At 36.7% G+C, this 18,040-nt stretch overlaps 1 protein-coding gene across 1 annotated transcript in view; it reads right to left on the bottom strand.

Moving 5' to 3' along the window:
- Nucleotides 1-7,703: 7,703 nt before the first annotated feature.
- Nucleotides 7,704-18,040, bottom strand: part of LOC105033480 (uncharacterized) — a 50,835-nt gene continuing 40,498 nt past the window's right edge. The window contains 2 exon segments of the mRNA XM_073251428.1: nucleotides 7,704-8,003; nucleotides 8,006-8,037. Of these exon segments, the coding sequence (XP_073107529.1) occupies nucleotides 7,867-8,003; nucleotides 8,006-8,037 (169 nt within the window). The 3' untranslated portion in view covers nucleotides 7,704-7,866.

Below are 18,040 nucleotides of genomic sequence, written 5' to 3' on the forward strand. Positions count from 1 at the left end.
GATAATCCTAGCTACGTCGATCAATAAAATTCGATTTCGATGATCACGAACAACCGCATAATGATTTGATAGATAGAGACTACTGATGGATTCAAAAACTTACAACGATAATCTTGATGATATTTATAGCAGATTATCAAAATTTTACTTCAATCGAACATCATTATCATGGTCAATTTAGTAAGCAATAAATTCGATCATTAAATAAAAAATGAGCGATCAAAAGGCCAAACTGTGTCGATTAAGATGATTTTTGAGATAAATGATCTCTGCTATCACTTTAATCGTTTGAACGATGGTGATCATAAAATTTAAACTACGTGTATATAAACCATCGAAGAATGGATACTAAAGTTACAAGAGAAGAAGAGCTAGCTCGTATTTATTTCGATCGAAGAATGGATACTAAAGTTGTAAGAGAAGATGAGCTCATATGTGAAGGATAAGATTTATTTAATTTTTAACTAATAATTAAAGTGGCACCTTTTAGATTCTGATTGAGATTTTGTACTATAAAAATTATATAGCAACGGTTGTATAACCGCTACTATAGATTCTACAGCAGCGGTTAACTAACCGCTACGATAGCTTCTATAGCAGCGGTTGGTAAATCACTACTATATTGTAAGCTATAACAACGGTTGAATAACCGCTGGTATATCCAATATATGACAGCGGTTATATCAATCACTGCAACAACCGTCGCCATAGACCTACGGTGATGGCGATAGGGGCAGCGGTTGTGGAACCGCTGCCGTAGGCTATGGCAGTGATTTTTTTGGCTACGATAGTAGTTGTCGACCGCTGCAATAGCCATTTCCTATACTAGTGGATCTCTTATTTTATATTTTCATCTTTAAATCATTTTTTTTCTGTTCTAGATTTTTAGAAAAGATTGGAACCAAAATTTACTCTTTAGGTAATTTTTGTTTGTGACACTTCACCTTGCTAGAACTTAAGTGAATGGCTATTAGGATATCCCATATCTTCTTTGACTCTTGATATATTCTGAATATGGAGATAAGTTTTATTATCAACTGAAACTTGAATAATCCATATCATCTTCTTAAATTTCAAATTCATTTTTTTCTTGCAACGTCATTGTCAAGATTATTTGTTAGTATCATCTCTGACTCAAGTAATATATCCCATAAGTCTTGTTCTTTCAAATAATTGGCTCGACAATAGATTTCTATATCTGATAATAGGTGTTGTTCAACTTATAGAGAGAAATAATAGTAGTAAAAGTAGCCATATTGATGCTAGTGAGATCAAGCATGTTGACTCCATTGAGAGCGATGGTAGTAGCAACAACCATAATAATTTACCTCTTGAATCATCAAATAAGAGTTCACATGCTTATACTACTGTACAACAAAACACTGAAGTTTCTACAACCACACTAATCATAGGATTCACCAACAATCAAATTATTGCTGTGAAAATTGAGCTCCAAAAAAATCTGATCGAAGACACATGCCAACTAACTACTCTCCAACCTCAAAATCTATAGCTCTAATACCATGTAGAGCCATAAATATATGAACTACCAAACACAAAACCTATAGCTCTAATAATATACAAACATGTTATGGAAATAGAATGACGATGCCGGCCTAGGATCTAGAACAAGCACCAAAGAAAAATAATAAGGAAGAGATGCTGAAACAAATAGATGAGAGAAAAACTATTTTATTAACAAAGTAAGCCATATAAGAAATCTCTCTCTCATGCCTCACCAAGGAGGACACCTCTTACACTCTCCCTCTCTCTTTTTTTCCACACAAAAAGAATTCTCTCCTTCACTCTCCACATAATTCTCTCCCTTTATTTATAAAACTACACTTTCTCTCCCACTAAAGATAAAAATATCACTATCTCACTCTATTAAGCCTAAGGCTCAACCTAAATTAACATAGACTTCAATTCTAAAATTAAAACTAATGAACAGGAATCTTAATAGGATAAGGAATCGAGAATGAATCTCAATATATACAAAAGTTCTTAATCACAAATATCTTTGATGCTTGTAATTGGAATTAAGCATACTAAACTATCTTGAAATCATAAATTCTTATTGAGAAGCTCCTTAGACAATTCTGGCTATTCTGAAGTCATAAAACTATGTCTCGACAAAAAAATATTCAGTAGTGGGGATAATGTAATATAATTTATTAATTTAAAATTTTGAAAAAAAATTCTAAAATTATGTGAATTTATTAGAGAATGTGTGAGGTAAGTAATTGTTCATATCTTCTATATTTATTATTAAATTATAAAATATTTTTTTATATTGAACTAGTCATGCTTTATGAATCTAGTGCATGTACTTTGAATCATCTAATATGCCTTTTCTCTGAAATATTAAATGATTTATTATCAAACTTATTGAATTTGATATAAATCATACTGTTTGATTTTGGTGTCACATAATTTTTATGAATTATTTGATTTGGAACATGAAATATGTTTCGAAAAAATTATTTTGATTTGAGATAGATTTTGACTCATAGTCTAACTATGTATCAACCCCTATTAGTGGGGGTTAAATGCTGGCATTTCGATACCTAGCTAGTGGGGGTTGTGCACTGGCATTTCAATATCCAACGATGAAGGTTGTGCTCTAGTACTTTGATACACTGCTACTAAGGGTTGTAAGCTCGTAATCCGATACCCCAATAGTAGGGTGGTTAAATATTTATAATTTGATACCCAGCTAGCAGAGTTGTACACTAGTGCTTTGATACTTTGCCATTAGGGGTTAAGTTGTGGTACTTTGGTTTAGTGTATGACCGTCAAAATGAATGTGATGCTTTAAAAGAAATCGATTTATGATGAAGATTTGAATTTTAATTGGATTTGATCTATATGTTTATTGTTTGGAAAGTACTATATATTTTGTATTGAATTTTGAATCGACGTCCTTTGCATGCTTATTTTTAGTATACTATTATTGCTTAATTTATCTAGTTAAGTAATCATTGTTTACTTGGCTGTCTAGCTTATTATTCCATATCTTATTATTTTTACAGATCTTGAAAAGTAAGATGATATGAAGATATACATGGAAGAGTGATTAAAAGTAGAACTTTAATATCTTAATTTAGATTAAAAATTTTAGTGAAATATGATATATGATCCTTGAATATTGTTGAATTTTATAAGAGATTAAAGTTGATTGCAGTTAGTTTAATTTTAGACTCAATTTATTTATTTAATTTTATTTCATTGTTTGTTTTATGATATCATGAAGAGATACCTTGTATGCTTGCTGGGAGAATTTTCTATGAGTACGCAGCAATTGCCATGATCTCTGGCTCATGATTTTGAATCAAAAGTGTGATAATTAAAATATTGTCAAAGTATAAGTAGATAAATTATGATATATAAAATCAGACATAAGATAAGTATAGGTGGGTAGATATTAAGGATATTGGGACTATAATTTATATCGATTGTGATATGATTTAGAAACCTAGATTTGACATTAGTGTATAGATGCATTTGGATCAGAGTGCCTAATAGAGTATAGTGATTTGAATTATTTTCAAGATGATCAAAACAATAATATAATTTGAAAGTTATTATGATGAAAGATTTAATCTTGAAATTAGAGGATGAGTGCTATATTTTTAAAAATTTTAATTAAAAAAATTTAAAGATGAAATTTTTTTTAGAGGGAAAGAATGTAATACCCTTGCTCAAACGAACCAATGCTAAACTGGACCTAGTCCGATCCAGCCACCAAGTAGCCCAAAAGGCCTGGCACAATTGTTAAGGCAAAAAATAGTAATGAAGAAAACTCCTAATGGAAGTCTTCTTCTTCCCAAAATCGAGAGAGGAGCCTGAATCTGAGAGGACTTGGACTCCTCTTCTACTTATTTAAAGGGTTCAAGTCCCTTGAACCACTGCCGGCCATCGTCCATCATCAGAGAAGTCCTCTTTTTCTTCTTAAGTTCGCCATGTCCTTTCACTGTGCCCATCAAAAATTGGGGTTGGAGAGCTAGTCGGAGTCCAAGATATGCCCCAATCATCTTTCCTTTCTCCCTTTCCCTTTTCTGCATAGCCTTATGCAATGCTGCAGGCCGCTGGTTTCATTGTAAAATCAAGAAATAAAGTCTCTTATTTTTTCTGATCTCTCTCCCTTTTTTCAGCCATGTCCGCCATCAGTACTCATCATCAAAGCCCCCGATCTCTTCCCCACATTAGTCTCAGCTTATGTCAAGCCCCAACTGAGGGTGAGTAAGCTGGTACCCAAGAATAATAGAGAAAAGATCTCTGTTCGACCCTACTTTGGTTCAATTTCCATCCCAATCTTTTTTTTTAATTTTCCAACATCGGTTGTTATCGCTGACCACTAGTTTAGGATCCATCGACTGTGGCGCCGTAGCCCTAGCAGCCACTGGCCACAGCCACCCCAGTGATGCTCCCCTATTTCAAGAATAGAAGGAGAATGAGAATCCCTTGTTCCATCAAGAAGAAGAGGGAAGAAGAAAAAAGAAAAAGAAAGAAAAGAAAAAAGAGGGCAGATTGTCTCTCTCTTCCTTCTCTTCTTTCTCTTTCCTACTTTCTCTCTCTAATTTCTCTCTTTAAAATTTTTTTTCTAGCATTGTTTCTCTCTCTATGAAGTTTATCTTTCTAGGATTGATCCAATATAGGACTTTCTTTTGATGAGTTTGATCGATCATAGTGAAGGAATTTTGATCCATGATTGCCGACAGCGTACTAGCATCCATCTTAACTTGATCAAATATTACTAGATTTGATCATCCATAATTTTTATTAAATTATCTGTACACTAGTTCAATCATGATTTGCTGAAATTACTTTGATTAGATTGATCAGGATGCCAGATAGCATTGCTTGATCAGCCTTATTCTATTTTATTAATTTTTTTCTCCTTTGAAATTCTCTTGCTACTTGATCTATGAATCCAATGAAGGATTTTGAGTTCAATTGCTTTAAATCTGAGTTGATCTAGTAGAGAGACTTTGAACCATCCATATTCTAGTCTAATTTTGATCGGATAAAATTAGATGATCGGATCGATCCAGACCGTTAGATGCAACTATCTATGGATCATGTCTTTCTTAATTATCAGTTATCTCTTTAGTTATTGGACTCAATTCTATATAGAGGTGTAGTCATCTCGATAAAAAGATGTCTAACAATGGAGATATTACGATATGATCTATTAATTAAAGATTTTAAAAAAATTAAAGTTATATAAATTTGTTAGAGTACTTATGAAATAAATAATATTTTTTTTTTAATTTATCAATAAATTATAAAATATTTTATGTATTGAACTACTCATGATTTATGAGTCTGATACATGTATTTTGAATTGTCGAATATACTTTTCTCCAAAATATTAAGTGATTTATGGTCAAACTTAATGAATTTGATATAAATCATATCAATTGATTTCGGTATCGTATGATTTTTATGAATTATTCGATTTAATTATGAAATATGATTTGAGAAAAATATTTTGATTTGAGACGGATTTTGACTCGCAGTCTAACTATGTATCAAATCCTGCCAATAAGGGTTAAATGTTGTATTTCTATATCCTATCAGTGAATTTATATGCTAATATTTCGATACCCAACAATGGGATTGTGCGCTGATATTTTGATATACTACCAGTGGAGGTTGTCTACTAATAATCCGATACCCCAACAATAGGATGGTGCTAAATATTGATAATCTAATATCCTACCAATGGAATTGCATGCAGTACTTTGATACCCAGCCATTTAAGGTTATATTGTGTTACTTTGGTTTAGCTCATGGTTGCCAAGATGAACGTGATGTTTTAAAAGAAATTAATTTATAATAAAAATTTAAATTTTGATTAAATTTGATCTGTATGTTTATTGTTTGGAAAGTACTGTGTATTTTGCTTTGTATTCAATTTTAAATCGACATACTTTGCATGCTTATTTTCAATATATTTTTATTACTTAATTTATCTAGTTAAGTGATCATTACTTACGGAACTATCTAACTTATTATTTATATCTTATTATTTTACAGATCTTAAAAACTAAGTTGACACGAGGATATACATGAAACAGTGATTAGAAACAGAACTTTGATATCTTAATTTTAATTTAAAATTTTAATGAATTTTGATGTAAAATCCTTAAATATTATTGGATTCTGTAAAAGATTAAAATTGATTTCAATTAATTACTTCTAGACTTAATTTATTTATTAGATTTTATTCTACTGTTTGATTTATGATATCGTGAAAAAATATCTTGCATATTTGTGAAGAGAATTTCCTTAAAATATATGATAGTTGCCATGATCCCTAACCTATGACCTTGAGTTGGAGGTGTGACAAATATACTTAATCTCCATTGGTCTTAACTTTTGATAAATAATTTCAAACTCTCTCATCCCAGGTTTATCACAAATCTACTTTAAAATCCAATACAGTCGTTGCACTCCCCAGTTCATATGCATCTCTTGTCAATTTTGAGTCCAGAAGAGCATGCTCAATTCTCCTCTTAAACAAGTCCACAGGAAGTAATCATATATAAATACAGATGTTTAACTTAATAGTTCAGTTGGCATGCACTTACATACGTAGCTGCACACGTACATATCTCTGAGCTATTGATCAGGTTGAAAATCCAAATTTCAACGAACTTAAAATATAATGAGGCTTACAACTGCATTTTTGTTTCAAACACCAAACCAAAATCAACCCAAAACACCAACATTCTTTTCATCAGGCATGATTGGAAAATCTTTCTTGTAGCTTAATGAAGAGGCACAGGCCGACAAATCTTCAAGAAAACCTTTCACGAACCAAGGAATGGTTCCATCATTTGTGAGAAAATCTTCAGAAAACTTTTATTGAAATGTGAAGTTAGTCTACTTGGAAAACCATGTTTGAATCCACGTAACTGCACAAAGCTAATTAAGAACTTATAAGATATTCTTCACAATACCTCCTTAATGTCTACCAGATAAATTGTTTTGTATCCTTTCATGTGTAAAAATTTGTAGGCCATCCATGCATTCATGGAGGTCAACGCAATTTTCCAAACAAAATATCATTCTTTCCTCTCCCCAGAACCATTTTTATACTTGGAACTTGGCAGGTCGGTCTGTACTACATGAGCTCGAACTAGAAAAAAAGTCCATCTTATGATCAACTGACTTCAGTTAATGCCAAGCCCATCTTCTCCCACTTACAAGATGTTTAGTTTGGATTCCATACCAAATCAGAAGGCTGACAACAGGTTATGAGTTTTAAACTTTGATGACAAAAGCTGTTCAATCAACGTAATGTAGATGAAACGTGGATTGCTAGTCAAAGATCAAAAACTAACATCTGAAAAGATCTTATATATGGTTTCCTCAAGCAGAAAGAAGAAAGCTGCATAAGAGAGTTTGACGCAACAAATGTGCAAGTTTTGATTATGGCCTGCAAAATAATTGCAGGGTATCTCCCACGACTGAGGGTTTGAGTGGCAGCGAAGAACTGGATCTGGTGTATAAATAAAGAACTATATGAATGTTCCAAGAGGCCGTAACAGGTAAGTTTCTTAGTTTCTCCTATCACCAGTGTCAATGCAGATTGTGCAGGGAGATTTGGCGTATGAATAGGCTTCTTCCTGTAGCTCAGAACTGTCCCAACCTTTGATTACCTGCAGCAAAGAATTTCCACGACGACCATGACGTCCATAATAATAAACCATAGCTCACTTAACAAAGTGCACATTAACATACGCTTTTTGTTTCGAGAAATACACAATACCATAATAACTAACACATTTTGCATGCATGCCACAGAAAAATAAGTCACCCAGCATATCCATGGAGATGGAGTAAAGTGCAGCTGCATCACAAGTTGCTCAAACTTCCTAAAATCTTTGAAGCTGCTCGTATGCCACTAAGTACTGCACTTTCAACATTAGAACCAGCACAAAAATCTCCACAAAGGACCAACCTTCTGTTATTGTCCGACAAACACATCTCCCCCCACCGATAGCAATAGCTGGGAAAGCACTGCCCCTGCATTTTCGAGCAGTCAAATGAAGTTGGCATATAATTAAACTCAAGGTGAATAATGGATTATAGAACTGGATGGTTGTTACATATATTGAAACAAAGGCATGAAGCATCGTATGCAAATGAGAAACTTGGTAATTTAGTTTGAAACACCAAAATAGCACAGCTATATCAATAAATATGAGCCATAACCTCTCCGATATGAGCTATAACCTCTCCCATTGTTTAATCTCATGCACTCTTTCCTTTGGAACGGTATGGAATTGGTATGGTACAAGTACCAATGGGTATGTACAAAATCTAATATCAGGGAAAAAAAGAGGGAGGAAGACATAGGTACCAACCGATATAATGCTGAATATCATACAATCTTTCCATCGAATGGTATGGAATTGGTATGGTACTAGTACCAACAGGTACATATAAAATTCTAATATCATCAAAAAAAAAAAAAAGAAAAAGAAAAATATAGGTGCCAGCTGATATAGTTGGTATGGTACCCTTGGACCAATGGTATGCACTGGTTAGGACTAGTATGGCTTTTACATATCCATACAAATAGTTTTGGCATCTGACACTTGTATTGGTGCTGATTTTGCACTGGAATGGCATGATATTGATGGTACCATACCCACCTGCCAGGCTTCTAATCCATACTAATAACCAAACAATATCTATTTGCTTGGAACCTTTTATGGTGTTCTAGTATCTTATATATATGGCACTGTTAATAGATTTAAACAGAACTATAAGTCATTGTTCGAGCCTCATGGTTGGTAGGGGCAAGCTTCATTCTATACAAATTGCTTTTGTGTTAAGATAGAAGTATGAGAGGCATTTATGGTTTTGCATAGTTCCAATAACCAAATGATATCTATATGCTTGTAACCGTATTTTGATGATGTTCATTGTCCTACAATCTCATATACATGGCACTTCAATAAATTTAAGCATTGTTACCCAAAAAGAGAAAAAAAACAGAACTATGAGGCATTGCATGAGCTTCATGGTCAGTACAGTCAAGCTTCCTTCTGTATCAATTGCTTTTGTCTTAAGATCAAAATATGACAAGCATTTATGGTTATTTCATAGTTTCAATAACCAGATAATATCCATATTGCTTGTGACCCCATTTTTGATGATGTTCCATCATCTCTCATATATATCGCAATTTTAATAAACTTAAGCAGAATTATATGGCATTGCATGAGCTTCATGGTCAGTAGAGACAAGCCTCCTATATCAATTGCTTGTGTCGAGATTGAAATATGATGGGCATTTATTGTTATTTCAGAGCTCCAATAACTGAAACAGTCTTGGGAGATCACTTTGGTCTATCCTTGTCTTTCCTAATCAACGTATAGAAGATGACAATCAAGCTAACAAAAGTTTCAGTGGCAGGGGCAATGAAGCTGAAGACAGTCATTTGTGGTGGAGTTGAAATAATGTTGGGCTATTAGAACAACACAAAACAATAGAAGAAAACCTCCATGAAAGCTCATACTTGCATCAAAAATAAGTGCCACCTTTTGAAATCAAAGATGGTATAAGGGCATAAGATTGGAGTTCCATCAATTTCACTTGTCATATGCCCACATATATTGAACTGATATTGTGGATTTCCTAGCCAAATCAAATTGGTGGTGCTCAAGTCTTCTTCATAAATTGCCAATATTTCAAGGCATAATCTCAATTATAAGTTTTATTTGTTATTAATGCAATTTCCTAGCCAAATTGAATTGGTGGTGCCGAGGTGTTGTTTATAACCTGCCAATATTTCAAAGCATAAGAGAATTCTATCGTGTATCCATTATTGTTAACCCTTTGGGCTGTCACAAGGTAGGTGAATGATGAAAGGGTCATGACCTGCTCACATGATGGGCAGGAGGCCTTCTAAGGCCTAGGTCAGTAGATAAGAAAAGGCAACTATGGAATTCTTTAAATTGTCTCACAATTGCAATTTCATATCTCCATAAGTTGGGGATAAAGTTGTAACTAAGATAACAAGAAAGAGATAAAGAAAGGTACCTTCATTACTCTATACTATTAAGGTGGTACAACAATTGTTTGCTTGGCCTACCATAGATCTATCTGATCACTGGTGTATAGTTTGAGGTTGTGAATATTAAACTAAGATTAAAAAAAAAATGAAGCAAGATTTGCAATAACGATATCAGGTACCATACCGGTACCTTATCAATTCGATATGGTATGATATGCACCCTATACTAAAAAAGTCATCAAACCATTTTTCTCTCTTTTATAGGGCTGAGCAAATCACCGAGATCCGAAGAAATCCACCTAATCCGACCCAATAAACATTGGTTTCGGTCGGTTGAAAGACATAAATCGGATGGAATCGAGTTGAGGTTTGTAAAAAATCGATTATTTACGGATGGTTTGGTTCCTACACTTTTAATCCGTAAGAAACCGAACCCAACCGATGTATATTTCACAAACTTACTTTCATTTTGGGACGGCATTGTTTAGACTTCAATACTTCATTTTAAAAAATACCCCATCACCCATTTGGATTCATGAGAATATTAATGTTGAATTGTTAATGAAAGTACATCAATTTGAAACAATTCTAAAATGAAAGCATTCAGATGTAATTACTTTCAGATGAGTAAATCTTTCCTTTTTCTGTTTTATTTTGTACATGTTCAAAAATAAGCCCAAAATTTGTAACTTATAAGTTTAGGCCTTTTTTACATTAAATTGATAAAAAAATAATAATAATAAATAACTTAGGTAGGCCAATATTGGACTTAAAATCAATAGTGTCAATATTGAAGCCCAAATCGACACAACCCACTCGAATCCGCTACAAACCGTTCACTTCGATTTCAAACGGTTTATACATGATAAACAGTCGATAGTGGGTTGAATTTTCTTCAACCGATTGGGTTCGGTCAGATGAAATTTTTTCCTCAACTCGATCGAATCCGACCCGTGCTCAGCCCTACTCTTTTATCTTGATCAGCTCGGTACTAGTCTGCATGCCTCAATATGGTTCAATACGCACATCAATACATCTCAATAGTCAGTTTCTCTTGATATGGGACAATATAGGGCCTGTACCAATTTGAACATGAGTTTCATACTAGTTTCGACTTCGTATAATTGCAATATACCCCGTATTGGGCAATTCAGGATGGTATATTTAGTTCTATTGGGTTGTTAGAATACATTAGTTCTGTTGGGTTGTTTGTATATTTAGAATGTGTCCCTTTATCTGGACTCTATTTATAGAGAGAATCTTGAGATTGTTGATTAAGATAAGAAGATGGGCTGATCGATGGTTTTGCCAGTTGTCTTCAAGCTCGTACTTTTGCCACTACTCAGTTGCTTTGAGACTGTGTACTAGGTAAGCATGGTCACATGTCACCATCTCTATTGCACTAACTTGTGCTTTGAGTGTCATGTATACTCCCGCCATCACTCGGCTCCCAAGTATCTATTATTTTAGCTGTATCTGATCATGGCCAAGATGACCACATGGTAACACACTGCTCTAACATATGGCTACACTCAAATTAACCCACTAACATTTGCACCCCTTACTCACTGAGTTTGATAAAACTTTACTGGCTGCAGCGACCAGCACCTTGGCCTGCACAGCCAATAGACATGCGCGTATTTTGGAGCATAATGGTGATGGATATTACAGCTCTTTCCCCTCAATCTCCAGTTAGAACCTTTTCTTTTTTAAGGCCACTCTGAGGGTAGAGAGTAGCACCCATTCTCCTACTTCCACCCTTTATTGACCTCCTAGCTCTCATCTATTTCCTTCCATTCTCAAGCTCCTGAAACTTTTAGCCTTCTCCTTCCACAATCTCTCTTCCTGTCGTCCATAGATGATGGCTGAAGGCAAGGCCCTATACTCCACCCATCCAAGAGCAAGACCCTACTGGGCTCCTTCGGCATCTCCTCCCTGATGCCACAAGTCCCTTGACCCTAGTCACTAATCAGCTGGGTGAAAACCTTTGCTGATGAGTAGCAAAATATGATATGTTTGGATATGTTCATCTCAATAGCAGCAGATGAAGGTTGGTTGTCCTCCCAATGTGTTGATACATGCTCAGATGGCATCTTGCCTCAATAATCACCAGGGAGTTTACTTTTCCCCCTTGCCAAGGAACAAAAGCTTCTCAAGGAGAAGCTCAGTTGGGGGAGGCTTATGAAGCTGATAGGTTGCCCCTTTCACTCATAGCCCACTATCACTGACAACTAGGTCAAGTGATACGGTAGATGGAAACCACAAAGGGGTGCCTATTGGCAGGAGCCAAGCATCTACAAAGTTGACTAGAACAACACCAAGGAGGTTGTATCCAATAGCAACCTCCTAGCTGCAGCCCTTTGCTTATGGTCGACCTTAACCAACACCTTCCACTTCCCTTATGAAATGATAAGCCTCTCCATCTTCAACGTGGCCATGATCACCGGCCTCCCTTTAGTGAATTCTCCTCCATTGGTTCCGGACTTCAACTATGCGTATCTCGAGGCCTTAGCATATGAGACCTTCATTGCCAAAGAGGGTGGAATAATGAGGAGGCCACCGAGCAAAAGTATTGCCCCCTTTAGATCTGCAAGCTCCTGGTATGTAGCCATGCGAACTGCGGCACCTAAGAATATATCTACATCACTAAGCTCTTCACATTGAGCAAGCCTATAGTGCTTGCCTCTTTTGTCCTTGCCATCTTTTTTACGAATGCCATCACTAACATAAGGCGAAGATCATTGACAGGTTGGGCAGCCCCTTCTAGTTCATGCTACAATGGTTGCAGTAGTATTTTCTAGAGGTGGCACCTCAACCGACTCCATTGTCATCTTGAGAGCTTGGACATCGATGGGCGCTACCTGGTCTACCTCTCCATGGACTAATGATCCTTTGGTGACTACCTCTAGTTCATTCCCTTCTCCTAGGGATACTGCAAGCTAGAGTAGTTTCGAGAGCTCTCCTTCCTAAACTGCACATCCAATCTCACCAACCACGAGAGAAACATGGGCATACTTCTTAATCAATAGGGATTTGCACTTCTATGCCCGGCCAAACCCCTCCATGTCTGATCATAATGCAGGGTTGAAGTTTATGCGCCCAATAAATGGCACAACAAGTTGGCTAAATGTAAGGGATTTTGATCTGCCCAATGCTTAACCTCAACTCCAACTACACCGACCAAAGTGACATCCAATGTTCTTTAGAGCTTGTTTACTAGGAGCTCCAGATTTGAAGGTAGAAGGAGAGCCTCACCCGCAGCCAGCTCCTATCCTAGAGTGGTTGAGTCCTCCATGAGTCATTGAGTTAATGAATCTTTGGAATAGACTACATCACCCTTCATACTAGATGGTTATCTAAGATTTGCCTCAAGTACCAAAGGATGGGTGAAAACCATATTCACCAACACTTGGTTCGGAAAGCCCTTCAACTTAATGCATCCCCTTGCCATGAACCATTGGAATCAAGATTTTCCATACCATATCGAATCGGGTGGTACAGGATGTACCATACCATATCAATTGGATACTGATAATATGGTATGGGAGCATATTGACACTTTATGTTGAACTGGCCCTATACCAACACAATTGTAAGTTGGCACAAGTACGAGGCCTGATACCAAGATGGCCAACCTGATTGGAATCCTTCTACTCAAGAAGTGATTTCTCTAGGCTGTAGGTTGATGAATCCACCCTCAAATCCTTCTTATACTACTCAAACATTCAATTGAGATCAGTTTGTGGTGCTTTCTTCACTGCCACTACCTAAGGTGCCAAGTGGTTGATTGGTTCCTCTAGTTTGGCAACTTTATCACTCTAGGTCACAACCTAAGCAGCAACAATCATGATCACTTTGCCTTGCCACCTTTTTTTGGGGTCCAAGGGCCCTCCCTTTGCCACCAAAATGCTAAAACTCACCAACCTTATGACCACCCCTCCTCGTAGCCACTGAAAGTGTCCTACAAGCCAATCGCATGTATGATGCGATGGAACTTTTCTTTGTAAGCTTCCAATTCATGTAATGGCATTTTTCATTTGATAATGAAATGAGGTATTTGATTCATCATTTTAGCTGCATCTTACTATGTTTAAGATTATGATGAACCTCAAAGATTAAGACAATGATTTTAGGAGACATTAATAGGTCATGTCTGTAAGACCTAAAATCTTAAAACTCTAATCTTAAACATTTCTGATCGTGGGAGCATTGAGTTGGAGATCAATGTTGCGTAAAGACTGGCACATCCTATGTATGCTCAACAGAGGTGGCTGATCTCACTAGCTACTTGTATGGAGACACTAATACAAGGATGTGGGTGCTTATTAGAAAATGAATTCACTAAATTGACTCGCCAACAAAGAATATCTTATGGAAGCCTTACTTGCATGTCAAAAGATGATTCTCTAAGTGGGAGTTGTGCAAGTGATCTTTAGACCTGAGATCACCATGAATTGTGCACATGAATCCATATTTTGATTCATACCCAAGCATATCATTAAGACATGTAGGGGATGTTTTGGATATGATGGAGTATGTATGAAGGTTGTGAGTCGATCAACAAGAAATCGATCACTCTTAATAAGAGGAGATCGCATCCTGTGAATTCTCATCTCTAGATAACTCAGAAAAAATCTTTTAACCAAAAGTAGGATGAAGATTTCATCATTGGAGTCATCAATGGTTGATAGAGAATCAATATGAATATGTGTTTGAGTTTGACGTAATTTTATACTCATGAACATATTCGGGATGCAAGGATGATCGAAGGATTGAATTGTACGGTAACTTGCCACTGAAGGATATATTTGATATTTCTATCAAATTTCACATCTTTTAGATAGTCATGATGCATTGTTAGACGTCAATCTTGACTTATGGATTTGATTGAATTAAAGGATTTAATTCGATTACCAATTAGAAAGGATTCTAATTGCTGAACTTGGGTTAGCTCGTTTTGAACCTTAATCGATTAAAAAGAATCTAATAAAATTAGGTCAATTTGCATCCGAACCTACTGCTAGCTAGATATGAAACCCAATAGGTCACACACATAAGAAAATTGACCAAGGACCCTTTTGATAAGGTTGATTGAAATTTTGGATCCAATCAGGGTTCCCGATAAGCATGCTAGCACGTGTGAAAATCCTAACTCCTTAGGAGATCAAATTTGATCTCAATCCTTGCTATTTGGTTAACCCAATTTGATGAGCATTTAAGTTAGGTCAAGCCACCTAGATGCAGCCCAAAGTGGGGCATCTAAAGCCTTATCCACGTTTTGGAACCACGAGTCCAAGTGGTTAGAGACTTTTGGCACTAAATGAGAAGGTGCGCACCCGCATTTCTTTTTTTGGCATGCAGAAGGACCAAAGTCCTTCTGCTTTGGGTCTCTCACCTATAGAACATGGAAGTCAGCCCCTTAACCTCCTTGGCACTTATTTTAAAGTATGAAATAGCCTTTTAAATTGGCATGGAACTCTTCTAGATGTGAGGCGCGCATGCGAGAAAGCATGGATGCATCTCTTCGCGTTGCAAAGTCCTTCTGCCGTTAAAATATTTTTTAAATGAAATGTTTTTATCAGATAATATTTCTTATTTGTTACATCATTAAATGGAACATTATCTGAAATTTTTCTAGATTTATCTGGAGGTGGGAAGGATGCCTAATACACCCATCAGCGTGCGCGCGTGCGGAAGGAAGAAGCACGAGTCGTGACTTCACGCCAACATCTCTCTCCGTTGGGATATATTCATGCTTTAATCTTTGTGCCATAAGAAGCCTCGTTCAAAGGGCTATCCACATGGCAAAATTAGAATTTTTTTGATTTGTGGAAGGACGCTGAAAACAACTTTCTGGGCGGACACGAGAGAAGGCTGAAACAACGTATCTGATAATTTAGAGTCCTTCACAGATAAGTCTCTTAATTTCTGATACGTTGATTTTATAGATGCGTGAATGGGCGTATCTAGACCCTCTGGCACCCCTCCTATTGCTATAAATAGGAGGCGGCAGATGGATTGATCATTCAATTCCTGCAAGGGTCTTATCCACTCCTCCCTCTCTTACAGCCTTAGTTCTTTTAGGACAAGGCTTATTCTTTTAAGACAAGCCTAATCCTCTTAAGACAAAGGATTTAAGAGGTTCAGAAGAAGGTGGTCAGATCCAGTGGAAGGTTCTGAGAGGTCCAAATTTAGGTTTGGAGGAAGGTCTGATCGACTGATGGCTAGTCGAGTTTTAGGAACTAGAACTCTTGAAGCAAGATGAAGAAGGAGCACTGTCCTTAGTCCGATTTTCATGTGGATCACCGTTGGAGGGCAGACACTTGGACGCCTCATGAAAATTGAGATTAGGCTATAGGTATTCCTCTTGTCCATACTTATTTCATATATGCTTTGATTGTTATAGTCAAAGGATTCTGGGTTCTAGGGTTCCGGTGCGTTAGGATGTTTTGAATAAAAATTTTAAACACCCAACCGTTCCGCTGCGCCATCGAAACCCAACAGCCACCTACTTGTGTAGCCATCTACACCTTTGGGTGTGCTTCATGCTATTGTGCATAGCATGGGAAGTGGGTGATATCCTCGATGGACTGAAGTCCCCCAACTATTGGCAAAGATTAACAAGTAGAGCATCCGTAGTTGAACGTATAAGTTTGATAGCTTCAAGATATTTGCTGAACCTAGATCCCTATTCCTAGGCTACCACTCCTACTGACAACCTTGATGACTTCTCGTGCTACAGGAGTGTGGAGAGCCAATTTTTCTTGCCCCTCACTCTGGAGCCTTGCAAGCTTCGTAGAGGTCATCCAGAGTGAATTTGACTAGGTGTGTTACCTGTTGTTTCCTAACTTAGCAGTCAAATAGTGCTTACCATGGCTTGGCAAGTGACCAACCCTCTTAGTTCGGTACTTGGTTTGCTTATGGCCTTCCTTGCATGTTGGGCCGCAACCACCATAATGTTATCAGCCACTTTCAAAACTAGATTGCTGGTGATGTCCATCACTTCCCTTTTATCAAGGAACTTGAGTAGCCCTTTGTCACTATTATTTTGGATGACATCCTGAAACAACATGGTTAGTCGCGTAACTCCAAAAATTATACCATTTGAAAAATTCCCTCCCCTAATTTTGTTGGCCGATGGAATTTTATGCCATGCTCGTATTTTAATAAAATGTCCATGCAATAGGTGATCAAATGTTTGATCAACTTTCATTTGGTCAAATAGATAGGTGTGGAGAATGCCACGAGCATTCATCTGCACTTACTATTGGGCAATGTCCTCCAACTCCACCAAAGCCTTAGCCTCGATAGTATAATTGTGTAAGGCTTCTAGTTGATTATGTCGGCCACATCAATTTCTAAGTTGGGATCCCGATAATAGGTCCCAAATGAGGCATTCTTCATCTGGGCCTCTTCCCTCAAGAGGGCCTCATATTTGGTCACTTGAGCAGCTAGTTCAAGTCCAACAAACTCAATACCTTCGAACCTCTTCCAAAGCTCGATGTCAAGCGCGAACATAGCAAGTTGAACTAATTTGATAGTTCGAAGAGGGATATGGCATTTAATGCACACTCACTTGAAGTGAATGATGAACTAGTATTTGATTCTTCAAGTTGTTGATACAACTTGGACAAGTCAATGACCAACAATTGAAGTTCCATCCAAAAGAATTGGGCAAGGAACTGATCCTCCATATCCTGCCAGCAAGTAATAGAGTTAGCCACCATGTTAGTGCACCACCAAAAGGTGGTTTTATCAATGAACTCAGAAAAATTTTAAAGAGTTCGTTGTAGGGCATCTCATCACATTTAACCATGAATCAGCTAATGTGTGTATAGAGGATGGGATGTCCTTGCCAGTGAATAAGGTAAAGTTAGGGACTCTAAACCCAGGCAAGAATGGATGAGCCCAATTGATCCAATTAGCATATGGCCTTCTGTACATTGGTTGTCTAATTTGTCTAAGCCTTAGCCTATAATACTCCTGGAGTATTTCATACACCTC

The sequence above is a fragment of the Elaeis guineensis genome, chromosome 2 (genome assembly GCF_000442705.2).
Source record: "Elaeis guineensis isolate ETL-2024a chromosome 2, EG11, whole genome shotgun sequence".
Classification (NCBI taxonomy): domain Eukaryota; kingdom Viridiplantae; phylum Streptophyta; class Magnoliopsida; order Arecales; family Arecaceae; genus Elaeis; species Elaeis guineensis.